At 39.0% G+C, this 15136-nt stretch overlaps 1 protein-coding gene across 1 annotated transcript in view; it reads left to right on the top strand.

The window, feature by feature from the left end:
* Window positions 1–15136, top strand: part of INADL (InaD-like (Drosophila)) — a 472039-nt gene that overhangs the window by 185761 nt on the left and 271142 nt on the right. The window contains exons 25-26 of the mRNA XM_011941560.1: window positions 4478–4588; window positions 10229–10306. Coding sequence (XP_011796950.1) covers window positions 4478–4588; window positions 10229–10306 — 189 coding nt within the window. The remainder of the gene's footprint in view (window positions 1–4477; window positions 4589–10228; window positions 10307–15136) is intronic.

The raw sequence follows: 15136 nt of genomic DNA, 5'->3' as shown, positions 1-15136 counted from the left end.
GAGTGCAGTGGCACTATCTCGGCTCACTGCAACCTCCATCTCCCAGGTTCAAGCAATTCTCCTACCTCAGCCTCCTGAGTAGCTGGGATTACAGGTGCCCATCACCTTGCCCGGCTAATTTTTGTATGTTTTGGTAGAGATGGGGTTTTGCCATGTTGTTCAGGCTGATCTCGAACTCCTGACCTCAGGTGATCTGCCCACCTCAGCCTCCCAAAGTGCTGGGATTACAGACATGAGCAACATATAACTAAATTTTATTTTTTAAATCTAATCATCTAGAAAATAAGTGAGATGAATTCACTTTTACTTTGATTACTGATCTATTATAATTTAATTTTTAAATATTTATTTTTGTATTATGTTTTTCTTAATGTATTTTGAAATCATCATAAATTCATAGGAAATTACATAGAAGTATACGGGGAAGTCCCATGTACCCTTCACTGAGTCACCTCCAATTTTTTAATATCTTATACAACTATACTATAATAGCAACACCAAGAAAATGACATTGACTCAATCCGTAGTTTATTCAGATTTCACCAGTTATGCATGCATTGATTTGTGTGTGTGTTTGTAGCTCTATACAGTTTTTTCACATGTAAAACCTTGTATATGCACTACGACAATTGAGAAACTCAACTGTGTCATCACCACAGAACTCCCTTGCATTACCCTTCTGTATTAGTCCGTTCTCAACTGCTATGAAGAAATACCTGAGAGTGGATAATTTATGAAAGAAAGAGGTTAAATTGACTGACAGTTCCACATTGCTGGGGAGGCCTCAGGAAACTTATAATCATGGTGGAAAGAAAAGCAGGCACCTTCTTCACTTTCGATTGCCTCTTCCCTGTCTCTCCCATCCCTAACTTCTGACAGCCAGTTTTCTGTTTCTTGATGTCTATAAATATGTTATTTCACTATTATCTCATAAATGCAATTATGCATTATGTGTTTTTTTGAGATCGCCTTTTTTTACTTAGCATAATCTCCTTGAGGTTCTTTCAATTTGTTGTGCACATTAATAGTTCATTCCTATGGCTGGGTGAGGTGGCTCACCCCTGTAATCCCAGCACTTTGGGAGGCGGAGGCAAGAGAATGGATTGAGTCCGAGAGTTCAAGATTTGCTTGGGCAACATAGTAAGACCCTCTCTCTACAAAAAAACTACCACTTTCTTCCTTTTCGTTGAGTAGTTGTCTTTGGACAGGCTGCCAAAACAAAATACCATAAACATAGAAATTCCATTATAGTTTTGAAGGCTGGGAACTCCAAGATCAAGGCATTGGCAGATTCAGTGTCTGGTGAGGACCTGTTTTTTGTGGGGCCAGAGATGGTGCCTTCTCACTGTGTCCTCACATAGTAGAAGGGATGAGCTAGCTATCTTAGGTCTCTTTTATAAGGCCACTAATCCCATTCTTGAGGGCAGAGCCCTCATGACCTAATCACTTTGTAAAGGCCCTACCTACCTCCTAATACCTTCACCTTAGAGGTTGCGATTTCAAGATACGAATTGCGAAGGACACATAAATTCCAACCATAGCAGTGGCATTTCATAATATGGATGTACCAATTTGTTTAATCATTCACCCACTGAAAGACACTTGGGTAGTTTTTAATTATTGACTATTACAAATAAATCTGCTCTAAATATTTGTGTACAAATTCCTGAGTGAAAGTAAGTCTACATTTCTCTAGGATAAATACCCAAGGGTGCAATTACTGAGTTTTCTGGTAATTTTAGTTTTGGTTTTGAAAAGAATTGTCAAATTATTTTCCAGAGTGACTGGCTATACCGTTTCACATTCACACCAGCAGTGTTTAAGTTTCTCCATACTCTTACCAACCTTTTCCCTTTACTCTCACACTCAGAACACTAGATGTGACCAGATGTGTAGGAGTTTCCCCCATACACTAAGTAGTTCTCCCGTGGACACCAACTGGATATCTTATCATTCTGTTCAATTCCGATACTATGTATCTGGAGATAGTGTCAGATCCCCAGCAGACACCATCTGTCTTATAATTTAATTCAATTCCGATACTATGTACTTGGATATAGCATCAGATCATACAGTTGAGGGCTTGGTCCCACAAGATTGCCCCCATGTCAGATGCCAATCTTAGTAGGTTGTCACCTATACTTCTGACCAGCTGGCTACAAACCAGAATTCCCACATCCCTCCCCTTGAATTTTGTTAATTTACTAGGGCAGCTCAGAGAAACACTTACTTACATTTACTGGTTATACAAAGGTTACAGATGGACAGCCAGATGAAGAGATGCATAGGGCAAAGCGTGAGGAGGAGGACACAGAGCATCCACACTCTGGGTGTACCACCTGCCACCCTTCCAGCATGTCGACATCTTCAACAACCCAGAAGCTCAGCAAATCTTGTTGTTCAAGGGTTTTTACAGAGCTTCATTTCTAGCCCCCACCCTCACTTCTTGGAGATCGTGGGGGGAGTGCAGGGATTCTCTAATCCTTTGGTCTTTCTGTGACTGGCCCCATCCTGAGGATATCCGGGAGATCTACCCTAAGCCACCTCAGTAGCATAAACTCAGATGTGAAAGGGGCTATTAATGCATAATAAAAGACACTCCTACCACTCAGGAAATTCCAAGGGTACTCTGTGACAAGAACAAGGACATTTCGTATTACACCACAGGCACACACATCTGTGTCCTCAGCTTCTCACGTGCTCACTTCCTCCTCAGCCTACTCAAGTTCAGTGGTTGGCAACTCCAACCCCTCCCTTACATGTGCTTCCTACTCTTGATCCTCTTTCCTTTCACTGAACTTGCCTGGGAGAACCCACTAGTTAAGTGCAGCTCTGCTTATTGTAGGTCTCTAGCATGGCTGGAAAAATAACCAGCCATGGTATCTGGTCTCATTAGAAGCTCATGAGCACCCCCTTAAGCGGGTCTTTAGTTTTGCCCTGCTGTCCTGTAATTTTCTCCTAGCTGGTTCAGTCTCCAGTTTTTATAAGTGATATGATTTGGCTGTGTCCTCACCCAAATCTGATCTTGAATTGTAGTTATCAAAATCCCCACATGTCATGGGAGGGACCCAGTGGGAGGTAATTGAATCATGGGGGTGGTTACCCTGATTCTGCTGTTCTTGTGATGGTGAGTGAGTTCTTACAAGATCTGATGATGTTATGAGGAACTTTTCCCCCTTTTCTCGGCACTTCCCCTTCCTGCCACATGTTTGCTTCCCCTTCCACTGTGATTGTAAGTTTCCTGAGGCCTCCCCAGCCCTACAGAACCATGAGATAATTAAACCTCTTTCCTTTATAAATTTCCTAGTGTTAGGCAGTTCTTTATAGCAGTGTGAGAACAAACTAATACGACAGGTAACTGTGCCAAACTCCTTATGCCTCTTACCTCAGTCTTGCTCTCAGTTTAAGGTCCTAGTTTCAGGTTTCATTGAGAAAATAGAGGCAGCTAGAGGGAACTTCCCCTGCTTCCAGTGCTCACCAAATCTTTTTTCTAATTGCCTCTGTAACAGCAAAGGAACTACATTTGTGCTTCTATCCAAAGCCAATCTCTCTAACTTGCATGGTAGAAATCATTTCCTCTTGACTATCCAAGGATATTGTCCTTACAGTTGTCATGTCTCTCCTTTATCATCCATTTTTTTCTCTACACTGTATCATTATTGCTGTAATATCTCCTCCTGTCTTAAAAACATCCCACATCCCTTTCCACCCACATTCCTGTTTCCTCAGTCCTCTAATAGCAAAGCAGTCTTCACAAATTGTTAGTATCCATTGAGACCAGAGACCATCCCAGCGTTTACCAAGGGTTTGTTACATTATAGATTTGAAAACTTAGTTCTATTAAACATGTTTTGGAAATACAGAGTGCTCTTGAACATTTATGGGCATGTTAGCAAGTTACATTCTCTGAAATTTCTATAATAAGGAACTGTTTACACTTACTCAAATTTATTGAACACATAAATAGTTTTAGTAAAAGAACTTGTGGATGTTTTTTGGTACTTCTTTTTAAACATAATTTGAGAAATGTTCAACTACTCAATTGTGATAACAGGTGATTTGCTTAAAATATTATGCCTCTCAGCTTAATGGAGAGATGATAAAAGTCCATAGATATTCCCAGTCTCCTTTATCCCACTCGGAATTATGTACTATGCTCCTGGCAGAGGTGGCAGACATCTTAAGGTTCTGTTACTGACCGAACTACCTGTTTTGGATAATTATATTTAGCCAGGGCTGTTTTTATTAATATATTTGACTTATCTACTTTTCTAAAGGTGAAATGTTACTTTCCTTAAACATATTCTCCTAAAATAGCCAAGCTTTTTGTGGGCCAATCTTGTTTTTTTCTGACTATGGGTCTAACTCCTTAGACTCTGGTTGTTCTCATAACTAGGTAATACACATGAACTTTGAAGTAACCTATTTGCAATATCTAATGCTGGTCTAATTGAAATAAGTTGCTCCTGTGTTTCAGGTGTCTGGAGTAGATTTACAGAATGCCTCACACAGCGAAGCAGTTGAGGCCATTAAGAATGCAGGAAACCCTGTGGTGTTCGTTGTTCAGAGCTTGTCATCCACTCCACGAGTAAGTTTTAGTTCATATTTTCAAAAAGTTTAACAATACTCTGTATACCTGCAGACCAAGCTGTGCCCTCTAAATATTTTCCACATATTTTCATTGTAGTTCCCAAACTATAGTTAAAGTATGAGCTTCATAAAAATTTAGTCATGAAGTTCCCTTTTTTCCCCTCCAGTTTTGATCTTCTGGTCAAACTGGAGTCATTACAGTGTGCATTGATTTAAGTTACTGTGCCTGGAATCAAACAGACCTGTTTTCAATTTCTTGATTCTTTATTTACCTGCTTTGCTAACGTGGAGGCAAGTTACTTTTCTGAGCAAGTTACTTTGTTTATGAAATACTTTGAACAGAGGGTCAGGTGTAAAAACAGTGTAGAGATACTATCACATGTTGTGTATATTTATTAAAGGATGTAAAAATAAAAACATGTTGACATGTTGTACTGTTGTGTGTTCTAATGTTAGAGATTCCAAATGTAAAAATAGCAATATTTAATCATAAAATTTTTCTTTTTCTTCTCTTTTTTTGAGATGGAGTCTTGCTCTGTTGCCCAGTCTGGAGTGCAGTGGCACGATCCTCAGCTCACTGCAACCTCTGCCTCCCAGGTTCAAGTGGCTCTTGTGCCTTAGCCTCCCAAGTAGCTGGGATTGCAAGCATGTGCCATTATGCCCCACTAATTTTTGTGTTTTTAGTAGAGACGAGATTTCACCTTGTTCGCTAGGCTGGTCTCAAACTCCTGGCCTCAAGTGATCTGCCCACCTTGGCCTCCCAAAGTGCTGGTATTACAGGTGTGAGCCATTGCGCTTGACCTACAATTTTTCTTCTGTAGTTAATTACTCCTGTGGTATGGAATTGGCACTGTGATATGAAATGTCAGTGGCAGGATGTGGATTTTATACTACAATGTGCAACAGAAACATCACCCTTAAAACTGGAAGCAATATTCTTTTTCTTCATTTTATAATGGAAGACAGCTGTTCAAAACATATACACTTCTTTTTTTGTTTGTTTCTGGGGACAGAGTCTCATTCTGTCACCTAACCTGGAGTGCAGTGGCATGATCATAGCTCGCTGCAGCCTTTATCTCCTGAGCTCAAGCAATCTTATTATCTTAGCCTCCCAAGTAGCTGGGATTACAGGTACATGCCACTACACCTGGTGAATTTTTTTTTGGTTTTTTGACAGGGTCTCACTTTGTTCCCCAGGCTTACATATGCACGTCTAACTGCAAATTTTAAACATTTATTTGCTTTCCAATATAGTTTTGTAGTGCATTCCAATCTTTTGTATGTCAAGGCAAAAAGAAAATAATACTTATATGGCAAACTGGGCGGGTATATGGTTGGCTATCCCAGTGGTGGGGGTGTTGATGAAATATTTTGCATACTTGTAACCTGCCTATGCACAGTGAGCTGCAGCCTGCATTGGCACCTCTGCTGTGTCACTGCATTTTGCAGTGTGGTGCCTTCCATTCTTAGCATCATGTTTACACCATCAAGACTAATTGAGAGAGGTGAGCTGAATAAAGTTCTCTTGTTTTCATAAAATTTGAAATTCAATAAGAATTTTTAGAATCCAGTTTTTAATTCTTATAATATTGAGAATGTAGTTGAGGCCATGGCTTTATTTCTGGAACCCTAGTTCAACAGGAAAATTGGCCAGATTGTTGTTTGCCAAATTACACTTCCAAATCAATAATTTTGAATGAGAATGAGCCAATCAAATTATACATTTGCGTGGCCAGCTGTGAACGCCCTGCCAAAAAGGCTAAGCTTTCAAAATCCAACCTTTGCTAGTGAGCTGAGGTGGAAAGTTTTGTTTGGATGACACAAACAGTGCAATTTCTTTCAATTATTCAAACAAAGAAAATCTCTTCGGCACCATACCATGCTCAAGTTACTTACTCCCTAGTAGTATAATAGACTGCCACATTGTACATTCAGTTCATCAGTTCAACTATCTGTGGTTCTAGCCAAGGGAGCATATCCCATTGATGATGTTAATTACTATGTCCATGACTTGTTCCATTTTCAACTTTGTTTACAGGGCAAAGTGACTTTTTTTTTTAAGACAGGGTCTTACTCTGTCCCCCAGGCTGAGTGCAGTGGCACAATCATGGCTTGCTGAAACTCCGAACTCCTTGGCTCAAGCAATCTTCCCAGTTCAACCTTCCAAGTGGCTGGGACCACAGGCGTACGTCACCACGCCCAGCTAGTTTTTGATTTTTTCTGCAGACAGGGTCTCCCCTTATTGCTCAGGAAGGTCTTGAACTCCAGGCCCAAGCAATCCTCCTGCCTCAGCCTCCCAAAGTGTTGGGAATACAGGCATAAGCCACTGCACCTGGCCAGGGCAAAGCGATTATTATTGCGTGAGGCAAATGAAAGGAGAATCAAGTTTCATGTCTTTGTAAAATGGTGCTGTTTTTGGTTTACTTATTATTGCAAGCAGTACTGATTATCCAGAAATAGAAAATATAGGCAATGCTTAATCATTTATATCTAGTTTACATTAAATTTTGAACTTTCCTTAAAACCCCCAAAATAAGTCATTTTCTAATGTTGTGTCCATCTAAGGCCTGATGTCTAAAAGTACCTTGGTCACATAAACATTCTCCTCAGCACTATGAATTGAGCGGTTGTTTTTATCTGTGTGTATTATCAGCTGCCTTAGGAGCATCACCAATACACCTTTTTTTTTTTTTTTTTTTTCTGAGACAGAGTCTCACTCTGTTGCCCAGGCTGGAGTGCAGTGGCATAATTTCGGCTCATTGCAACCTCTGCCTCCCGGGTTCAAGCGACTCTTCTGCCTAAGCCTCTTGAATAGGTAGGATTACAGGCACGCATCACCACACCCGGCTAATTTTTGTATTTTTAGTAGAGACAGGGTTTTCACCATGTTGGTCAGGCTGGTTTCGAACTCCTGACCTCATGATCCACCTTCCTCGGCCTCCCAGAGTGCTGGGATTACAGGCATGAGCCACCACGCCCAGCCACCGATACACCTTTTAAATCTTCTCACCCTGACTTTCTCAAGCGTGTTTTCAGCCTCCTGGAAAAATGTGTGTATCTACTTGGATATACTTGGCAAATATTTATTTGAGAGTAAGGCCTATAGAACGTTTTTCTGTAAGGTAATTTTTTCCACTTAATAACATAACTGCATTTCACAGAAATATCATATATATATATTTTATATTAAAAAATCCTTTTGAAATTGGGTCATATCTTCAGCTCATTATGTTTATCATCACGTGTTGCTTTCTTTCTTCCTGTATTCCACTTGTACTTACCAATACCATTGTTCCATAAGGGTACCTACTTTTTTTGACACATGAACATTTTGCATATTAATCGCCTATAAATATATTTTTACTTTCACAAGAAATACAGTCATCTGTTTTCCTGAAAGGTGGAGTCTTATTGAGCATTTTGTCTTCTAAATTTTGCTAAAGATATATGTACAGAAGAACATTTTTCTGCTATTTGAAAAACAATGGGCCAGCCGTGGTGCCTCACGCCTATGATCCCAGCACTTTGGGAGGCCGAAGTGAGAGGATCACTTGAAGTCAGGAGTTGGCGACCAGCCTGGCCAACATGGCGAAACCCCATCTGTACTAAAACTAGAAAAAGTAGCCGGATGTGGTGGTACACACTTGTAATCCCAGCTACTTTTGGGAGGCTGAGGCACAAGAATTGCTTAAACCCAGGAGACGGAGGTTGCAGTGAGCTGAGATCGTGCCACTGCACTCCAGTCTGGGCGACACAGCCAGACTTTGTCTCAACCAAAAAAAAAAAAAGAAAAAGAAAGAAAGAGAAACATTATAGTGGCAACTGACATTCTGTCTCATCCCAAAGCTTCTATTTAGCATCAGCTAGTTTTTCCACGGGAGAAAGTAGTAGTGTGGGCAGATAGTTTCTGACTTGTCAGGGAGGCAAAGTGTTTTGTTCAAGATTCTTCAGGACAAGGAACACATGCCTGTAAATCCCACCAGTCTTTGAAATATGACTTAGGTTGTTATATGTATTAAACAGATGTAGAAATATTAGGTACTAGTGTACCTCTTCACATAGCACTGTATATATGTTAATGTATCATTACTGTTGTTTTTTATGTAAATGACACATTTCTGAGACTTTCTCATTTATTCTAAACTTTATTTACATTCTGTATTAAAAATGAAAATTTAATCTTAAATTGCATTTAGGGGAAAATGGGCTTTTTGTTTTTAATTATCACTAAGCAGGCAGTCTTTTAGTTTTCTGAGCAAGGAGTTTTGTTTTTTTTCTTTTTAATTTATTTATGTATTTTTTGAATCAGGGTCTTACCCTGTAACCCAGGCTGGTGTTCAGTGATGCAACTGTGGCTCACTGTAGCCTCGACCTCAGCCCCACAAGTAGCTGAGATTATAGACGCATGCCACCACACCCAGCTAATTTTTAAATTTTTGTAGAGATGGAGTCTCCCTCTGTTGCCCAGGCTGGTCTCAAACTCCTGGACTCCAGCGATCCTCCTGCCTTGGCTTCTCAAAGTGCTGGGATTACAGATATGAGCCACTGTACTTGGTCTATTTTTTTCTTTTAATCTTCATGTCTCTCACCAGATTTTATGCCAAGATTATCTGTGCTAGCTCTTTGAGGAGCCTCTTTTTATAAAATTAAACTGGTTTATTTATTTATAAACATTTATTATGTACAACTATGTATTAGGCCATTTCTGAGCACTAGAGAAATAGTGAAAAATAAAACTGAATTCTGCTCTCATTAAGCTTATTCAGTGGTGGGAATAGATTTGTTAATTCATCCTTCTGCTAATAGTGATAGTGGAATATTTATTGAGTACACACAGTGTGGGAGATAACATACTTGAATTGGGGGTACAATGATGAATAAGGTAAATCTACCAAACAAATGTGTTATCCTATGTTCTTGGATAATTAATTAGATCACCCCTAAAACTCTATCTTGCAAAATGTGATGTTTGGATGACAGTTAGTATGTGACCTTGTTTTTAGTCTTTTTCATCTTCAGCTTCTAGATCCACATACAGAAACCTGCATTTTTATGCCCTGATGGCATATATATAACTATAATATTTTAGAGTTATGTATCTTGTCAGATTTTCCAAGTTTTATTGTTTGCTTTGAATTGTACTCATATTTTTACCCTTTAGATGAAGTTACAAAGTTAAGATTTTACCTGTTTAAACAAATACATTTAGGAATGTAATGATAGGCCAGGCACAGTGGCTCACGCATGTAATCCCAGCACTTTGGGAGGCTGAGGCGGGCAGATCATCTGAGGTCAGGTGTTCGAGAGCAGCCTGGCCAACATGGTGAAATTCCGTCTCTACAAAAAATACAAAAATTAGCTGGGCGTGGTGGCAGGTGCCTCTTGGCACAGCTAGTCAGCTGGAGAAGCGCTTGAACCCAGGAGGCAGAGGTTGCAGTGAGCAGAGATCGTGCCATTGCACTCCAGCCTGGGCGACAAGAGCAAATCTCCATCTTAGACAAAAAAAGAAAAAAGAAAAAAAAAGAAATGTAATGATTGAAAAAAATTCTCCATTCTGTAATGTCAGAGAAAAAAAATGTGATGATTATGTCATTTAAACATTTTCTTCCCTCCACCCTTTTTTTTTTTGTCACTGTAGGTCATTCCTAATGTACATAACAAGGCCAATAAAATCACCAGTAACCAGAACCAGGACACCCAAGAAAAGAAAGAAAAGGTAACTTGAACTTCTCAAGGCTTTAAAAAATGGTTTTGGTTTTATTTTTTCCATATCTGAACTCTAATAAAAGTGGCTTTTTGATGAGCGTCAGTGTTGTAGAAGCGCTATATTTATTTATTTTTTTTCCTGCGAATGTAACTGGTTCTTACCAGGATAGAGGACCGAAATGTGGTGCAGCGTAGATGCAAAAATACTATAAACGGCCAGTCAGCCATCAACGTCTATAGCTTTCTTTCCTGTTTAGACAGGCTGGTTGTTTGTCCATTCCCAGAACGTGCCTCTCACACTGAGACTTTGATCTTGCTGCTCTCGCCTGGAAGTCCATTTCCCACATTGCTCTCCCATAAGAATCCTTTTCATTCTTCAAGGACCACATCAAAGGTCATCTCTCCTGAGAAAACTATCCTCCCTGTCAATCAGAATTAATCCTCCATTCCTGTTTGCCCACCTCTATTGAAGTAGAATCTGTTGACCTAAAAATTATTTTAAGATGTGGTGTCCAGTAGGGATGAATTCTTATTTTTTCCCATCAAGAGAACTTATTGTTCTCTTGGGGAATTACTGTCCCACTGTTTTAAAATAGACCTCCTTTACCCACTGATTTGTAGTGCAACTCTGCTGTATCTCAGGTTACAAGGGGGAGTCTGTTTCTGAGCTTTCTCTTTGTTCCGTTTGTTCAACTTGTCTATCCCAGTACAAATGCTGCACTGATGGAATTATTAAAGCCTAGTAATCAATCTTGTTTCCTGATAGAGCACTTTCTTTTATATGTTTCTTCTTCTTAGACATGTCTTAATGATTTATATCATTTTTCTTTTCTGTATCCATTTAGAATCAGATTATTAAATTCCACAAAAGTTTCTTTTGGGATTTGGTTGGAATTGTGTTGAATCTATAGATTAACATAGAAAGAAGTTACATCTTTTGGATGTTGAGACTTTTAAACCATTAATATGATTTTTTAAATTTATTAAATTCTTTTATTTCTTTTAATTTTTGTAATTTTCTTTCTTTTCTTTCTTTTTTTTTTTTTGTGAGACAGAGTCTCGCTCAGTCACCAGGCCAGAGTGCAGTGGCGCGATCTTGGCTCACTGCAACCTCCACCTCCTAGGTTCAAGGGATTCTCCTGCCTCAGCCTCCCAAGTTGCTGGGATTACAGGCATGTGCCACCAGGCCCAGCTAATTTCTGTATTTTTAGTAGAGACAAGGTTTCACCATGTTGGCCAGGATGGTCTCGAACACTTGACCTTATGATCCACCCGCCTTGGCCTCCCAAAGTGCTGAAATTACAGGCGTGAGCCGCTGCGCCTGGCCTATAATTTTTTTAAAAAAATATTGAAATCTTGATTTATTCCTAGGTATTTTATTTTGCTATTTAATGATACCTCTTTAAATTGTGTTTTCTGTCTGTTTCTAGTATGTAGACATAAAATTGACTTTTATATATTTATTTGACATCTTGTAACATTATTCTTTTAAAACATACAATAATCTAGTGGAGAATACTGGAAAAACCGTAATGGTGAAACAAAAAAATAAAAATATAAACCTACAACCTAAAGATAAACTTATTAAACATTTCATATAGAACCTTTTAGTGTCTTTGTGTGTGTGCCCCATATATATACATGATATTTTTAGTAAGTATGAATCTTCAATTCTTATTCTATGTAGATTTTTATTTTTAGATTTTCAATACCTATAATAAATAATAAACACTTTGGAATAACGTAGTTTTCTTTTTCCCTTTCCAATCTTTCTTTTTCTCATTTTATTGTATCTGCTAAGACCTCCAGCTCTGTGTTTAATAGAACTGATGATAGCTAACATTCTTGTCATTTTTCTTCCTGATATTTAAGGAAAAACTTTTACTATTTCACCATTGAATATGATGTGTACTATAGGTATTTGTAGATAATCTGTCATGTAACTGTCTGATGGGTTCATCTTACCCACTGCCCAAATACAGTCGATTTATCAAGACAGGGGAAATGCAGTAGAGAAAGAGCTTAATGCATACAGAGCTGACTAAATGGGAGACTGGAGTTTTATTATTACTATAATCAGCCTCCCTGAAAATTTGGAGGTTAGGGTCTTCTTTCAAAGATAGTTTGGGGGCTAGGGAAAAGGGAATGCGATTAGTTTGGTTGGTGATGAAATCATAGGGAGTCCAAAACTGTCCTCTTGCGCTGAGTCAGTTCCTTGGGGGAGGTGAGGCAGAAGACCAGATAAACTTACCAGTCTAGGTACGTTGGCTGATCTATCAGAATGCAGAGTCTGGAAAATACCTTAAATACTAGTTTTTATAATAGTAACATTATACATGGAAGCAACTGAGGAGGTTTGAAATCTTGTGGCTTCTGACTGCATGACTCCTAAACCGTAATTTCTAATCTTGTGGCTAATTTGTTGGTTGTGCAAAGATGGTGTGGTCTCCAGGCAAGTTGGGGGTTTGTTTTGGAAAAGAGCTATTGCCATCTTTGTTCCAAAGTTTAACTATAAACTAAATTCCTTCTATGGTCAGCTTGGCCTATGCACAAGGATGAAGGTATTGTAGGCCAAGGTATTGGAGGTTAACGGCAAGATGGAGTTGGTTAGGTCAGATCTCTTTCAGTGCAATAGTTTTCTCACTGTTAATAAGTTTTGCAAAGGTGGCTTCAGTCAGGTTAAGGAAATACTCTCTTTCATTCCTACTTTGCTAAGAATTTTTACCATGAATGGCACTGGCATTGAATTTAATCAGATGTATTACTAATCTCCAGTGAAAGAAATGTGTGCATGTATAAATTTTTTTCTCCTTGAATCCCTTAATGTAGTAAATTATATTAATAGATTTCAGAATGTTGAACCAATCTTGAATTATTGGAATGCAATTTATTTGGTCATGGTTTTTTTTTTTTTTTTTTTGGCCCATTGCTGATATTTCCTTTAGGGTTTTTCCATCCATGGTCATGAGTGAGATTTGCCTAGAAATTTTCATTTATATACTGTCCAGTCTGGCTTTGGTTATGGTAAACTACTAAAATGATTAGTAGGAGCATGTATTCTTTTAAGTTCTCTGAGAGTTTGTATAAAAAAAGAAATTATTGGCCGGGCGCAGTGGCTCATGTCTGTATTCCTAGCTTTGGGAAGCCAAGACGGACAGATCACAAGGTCAGGAGTTCAAGACCAGCCTGAGCAACATGGTGAAGCCCCTTCTCTATTAAACATACAAAAATTAGCTGGGTGTGGTGGCATGCACCTGTAATCCCAGCTACTCCAGAGGCCGAGGCAGGAGAATCCCTTGAACCCGGGAGGTGGAGGTTACAGTGAGCCGAGATGGCGCCACTGCACTCCAGCCTGGGCGACAGAGCGAGACTCTGTCTCAAAAATAAATAAATAAATAAAAGAAATTATCAGTTCCTTCAATCTTTAGTCAAGCTACCCTATGAAGCCATTGTGGGCCTGTGTTTTCTATGTGGGAAAAATTTAAAATACTGATTTAGTTCTTTAATAGTTATTGAATCGTTCTGATTTTCTATTTCTTCTAGAGTCATTTTTGGTCATTGACTCTTCTAGGAATATTAATATCACCTAAGTTTTTACATTTGTTGGCATAAACTTGTTTGTGTATTTTTTTTTTTTTTTTTTTTTTTTTTTGGAGATACTCTTGCTCTGTCACCCAGGCTGGAGTGAAGTGGTGCGACCTCAGCTCACTGCAACCTCCACCTCCCAGATTCAAGTGATTCTTGTGCCTCAGCCTCCCGAGTAGCTGGAATTACAGGCATGTGCCACCATGCCTGGCTAAATTTTTATATTTTTTTTAGTAGAGACGGGTCTTACCATGTTGCCCAGACTGGTCTTGAACTCTTGAGTTCAGGCAGTCTTCACACCTCAACCTCTCAGTGCTAGGATTACAGGCCTAAGCCACCAAGCTCAGCCATTTCTCTTAACTTTAATTATCTCTGCTCCATTCATAGTGGTTATTTTTCATTCTGAATTATGGCCAGGCCTGGTAGCTCACGCCTGTAATTCCAGCACTTTAGGAGGCGTAAGTAGGAGGATTGCTTTAGCTCAGAAGTTCCAAGACCAGCCTGGGCAACCTGGCAAGACCCTGTCTCTACAAAATATAAAATATTAGCTGGGTGTGGTGGTGTGCACCTATAGTCCCAGCTACTTGGGAGGCTGAGGTGGGAGGATCGCTTGAGCCAGGGAAGGCCGCAGTGAGCCGTGGTCACACGATTGCACTCTAGCCTAGGGGACAGGGCAAAATCCTGTCTCAAAAAATTTTTTAAAAAGTAAAAAATAAAACAAATAATAATGAAAAATAAAATAAATTATAAAAAGTAAAATTGGTAATTATTTGCTTTATCTTTTTCTTGATTAATCTTGAAAGTAATTTTTCATTTAATTTTTTTTCTGAAGAATTACCTTTTGAAGTGTGTTCGTCTTATCTGTTATATCTTTTTTCTGCTTAATTAATTTTCTTCTCATCTTTATATTGCCTTGCTTCTTTGTTTGGATTCATTCCCCTTTTTCATCCCTTAATAATCTTTAGTTAAATGTGAAGATTATTAATTTTCTTTCTTTCTTGTCTAAAATAATCGTTTAAGGTTATAAATTTTTCTTTTTTTTTTTTTTTTTGAAGACACAGCCTTACTCTGTTTCCCAGGATGGAGTGCAGTGGGGTAATCATGGCTTACTGCAACCTCACTGCCAATAGTCCTCCCATCTGAGCCTTCCAGGTAGCTGTGACCACTGACACACACCATCACGCCCAGCTAATTTTTTGTATTTTTTTTAGAGATGAGGTTTTGCCATGTTGCCCAGGCTGATCTCAAACTCCTG

The sequence above is a fragment of the Colobus angolensis genome, unplaced genomic scaffold (genome assembly GCF_000951035.1).
Source record: "Colobus angolensis palliatus isolate OR3802 unplaced genomic scaffold, Cang.pa_1.0 Scaffold102, whole genome shotgun sequence".
NCBI classification, from domain to species: Eukaryota; Metazoa; Chordata; class Mammalia; order Primates; family Cercopithecidae; genus Colobus; species Colobus angolensis.
This window is presented reverse-complemented; position numbering and strand designations above follow the sequence as displayed.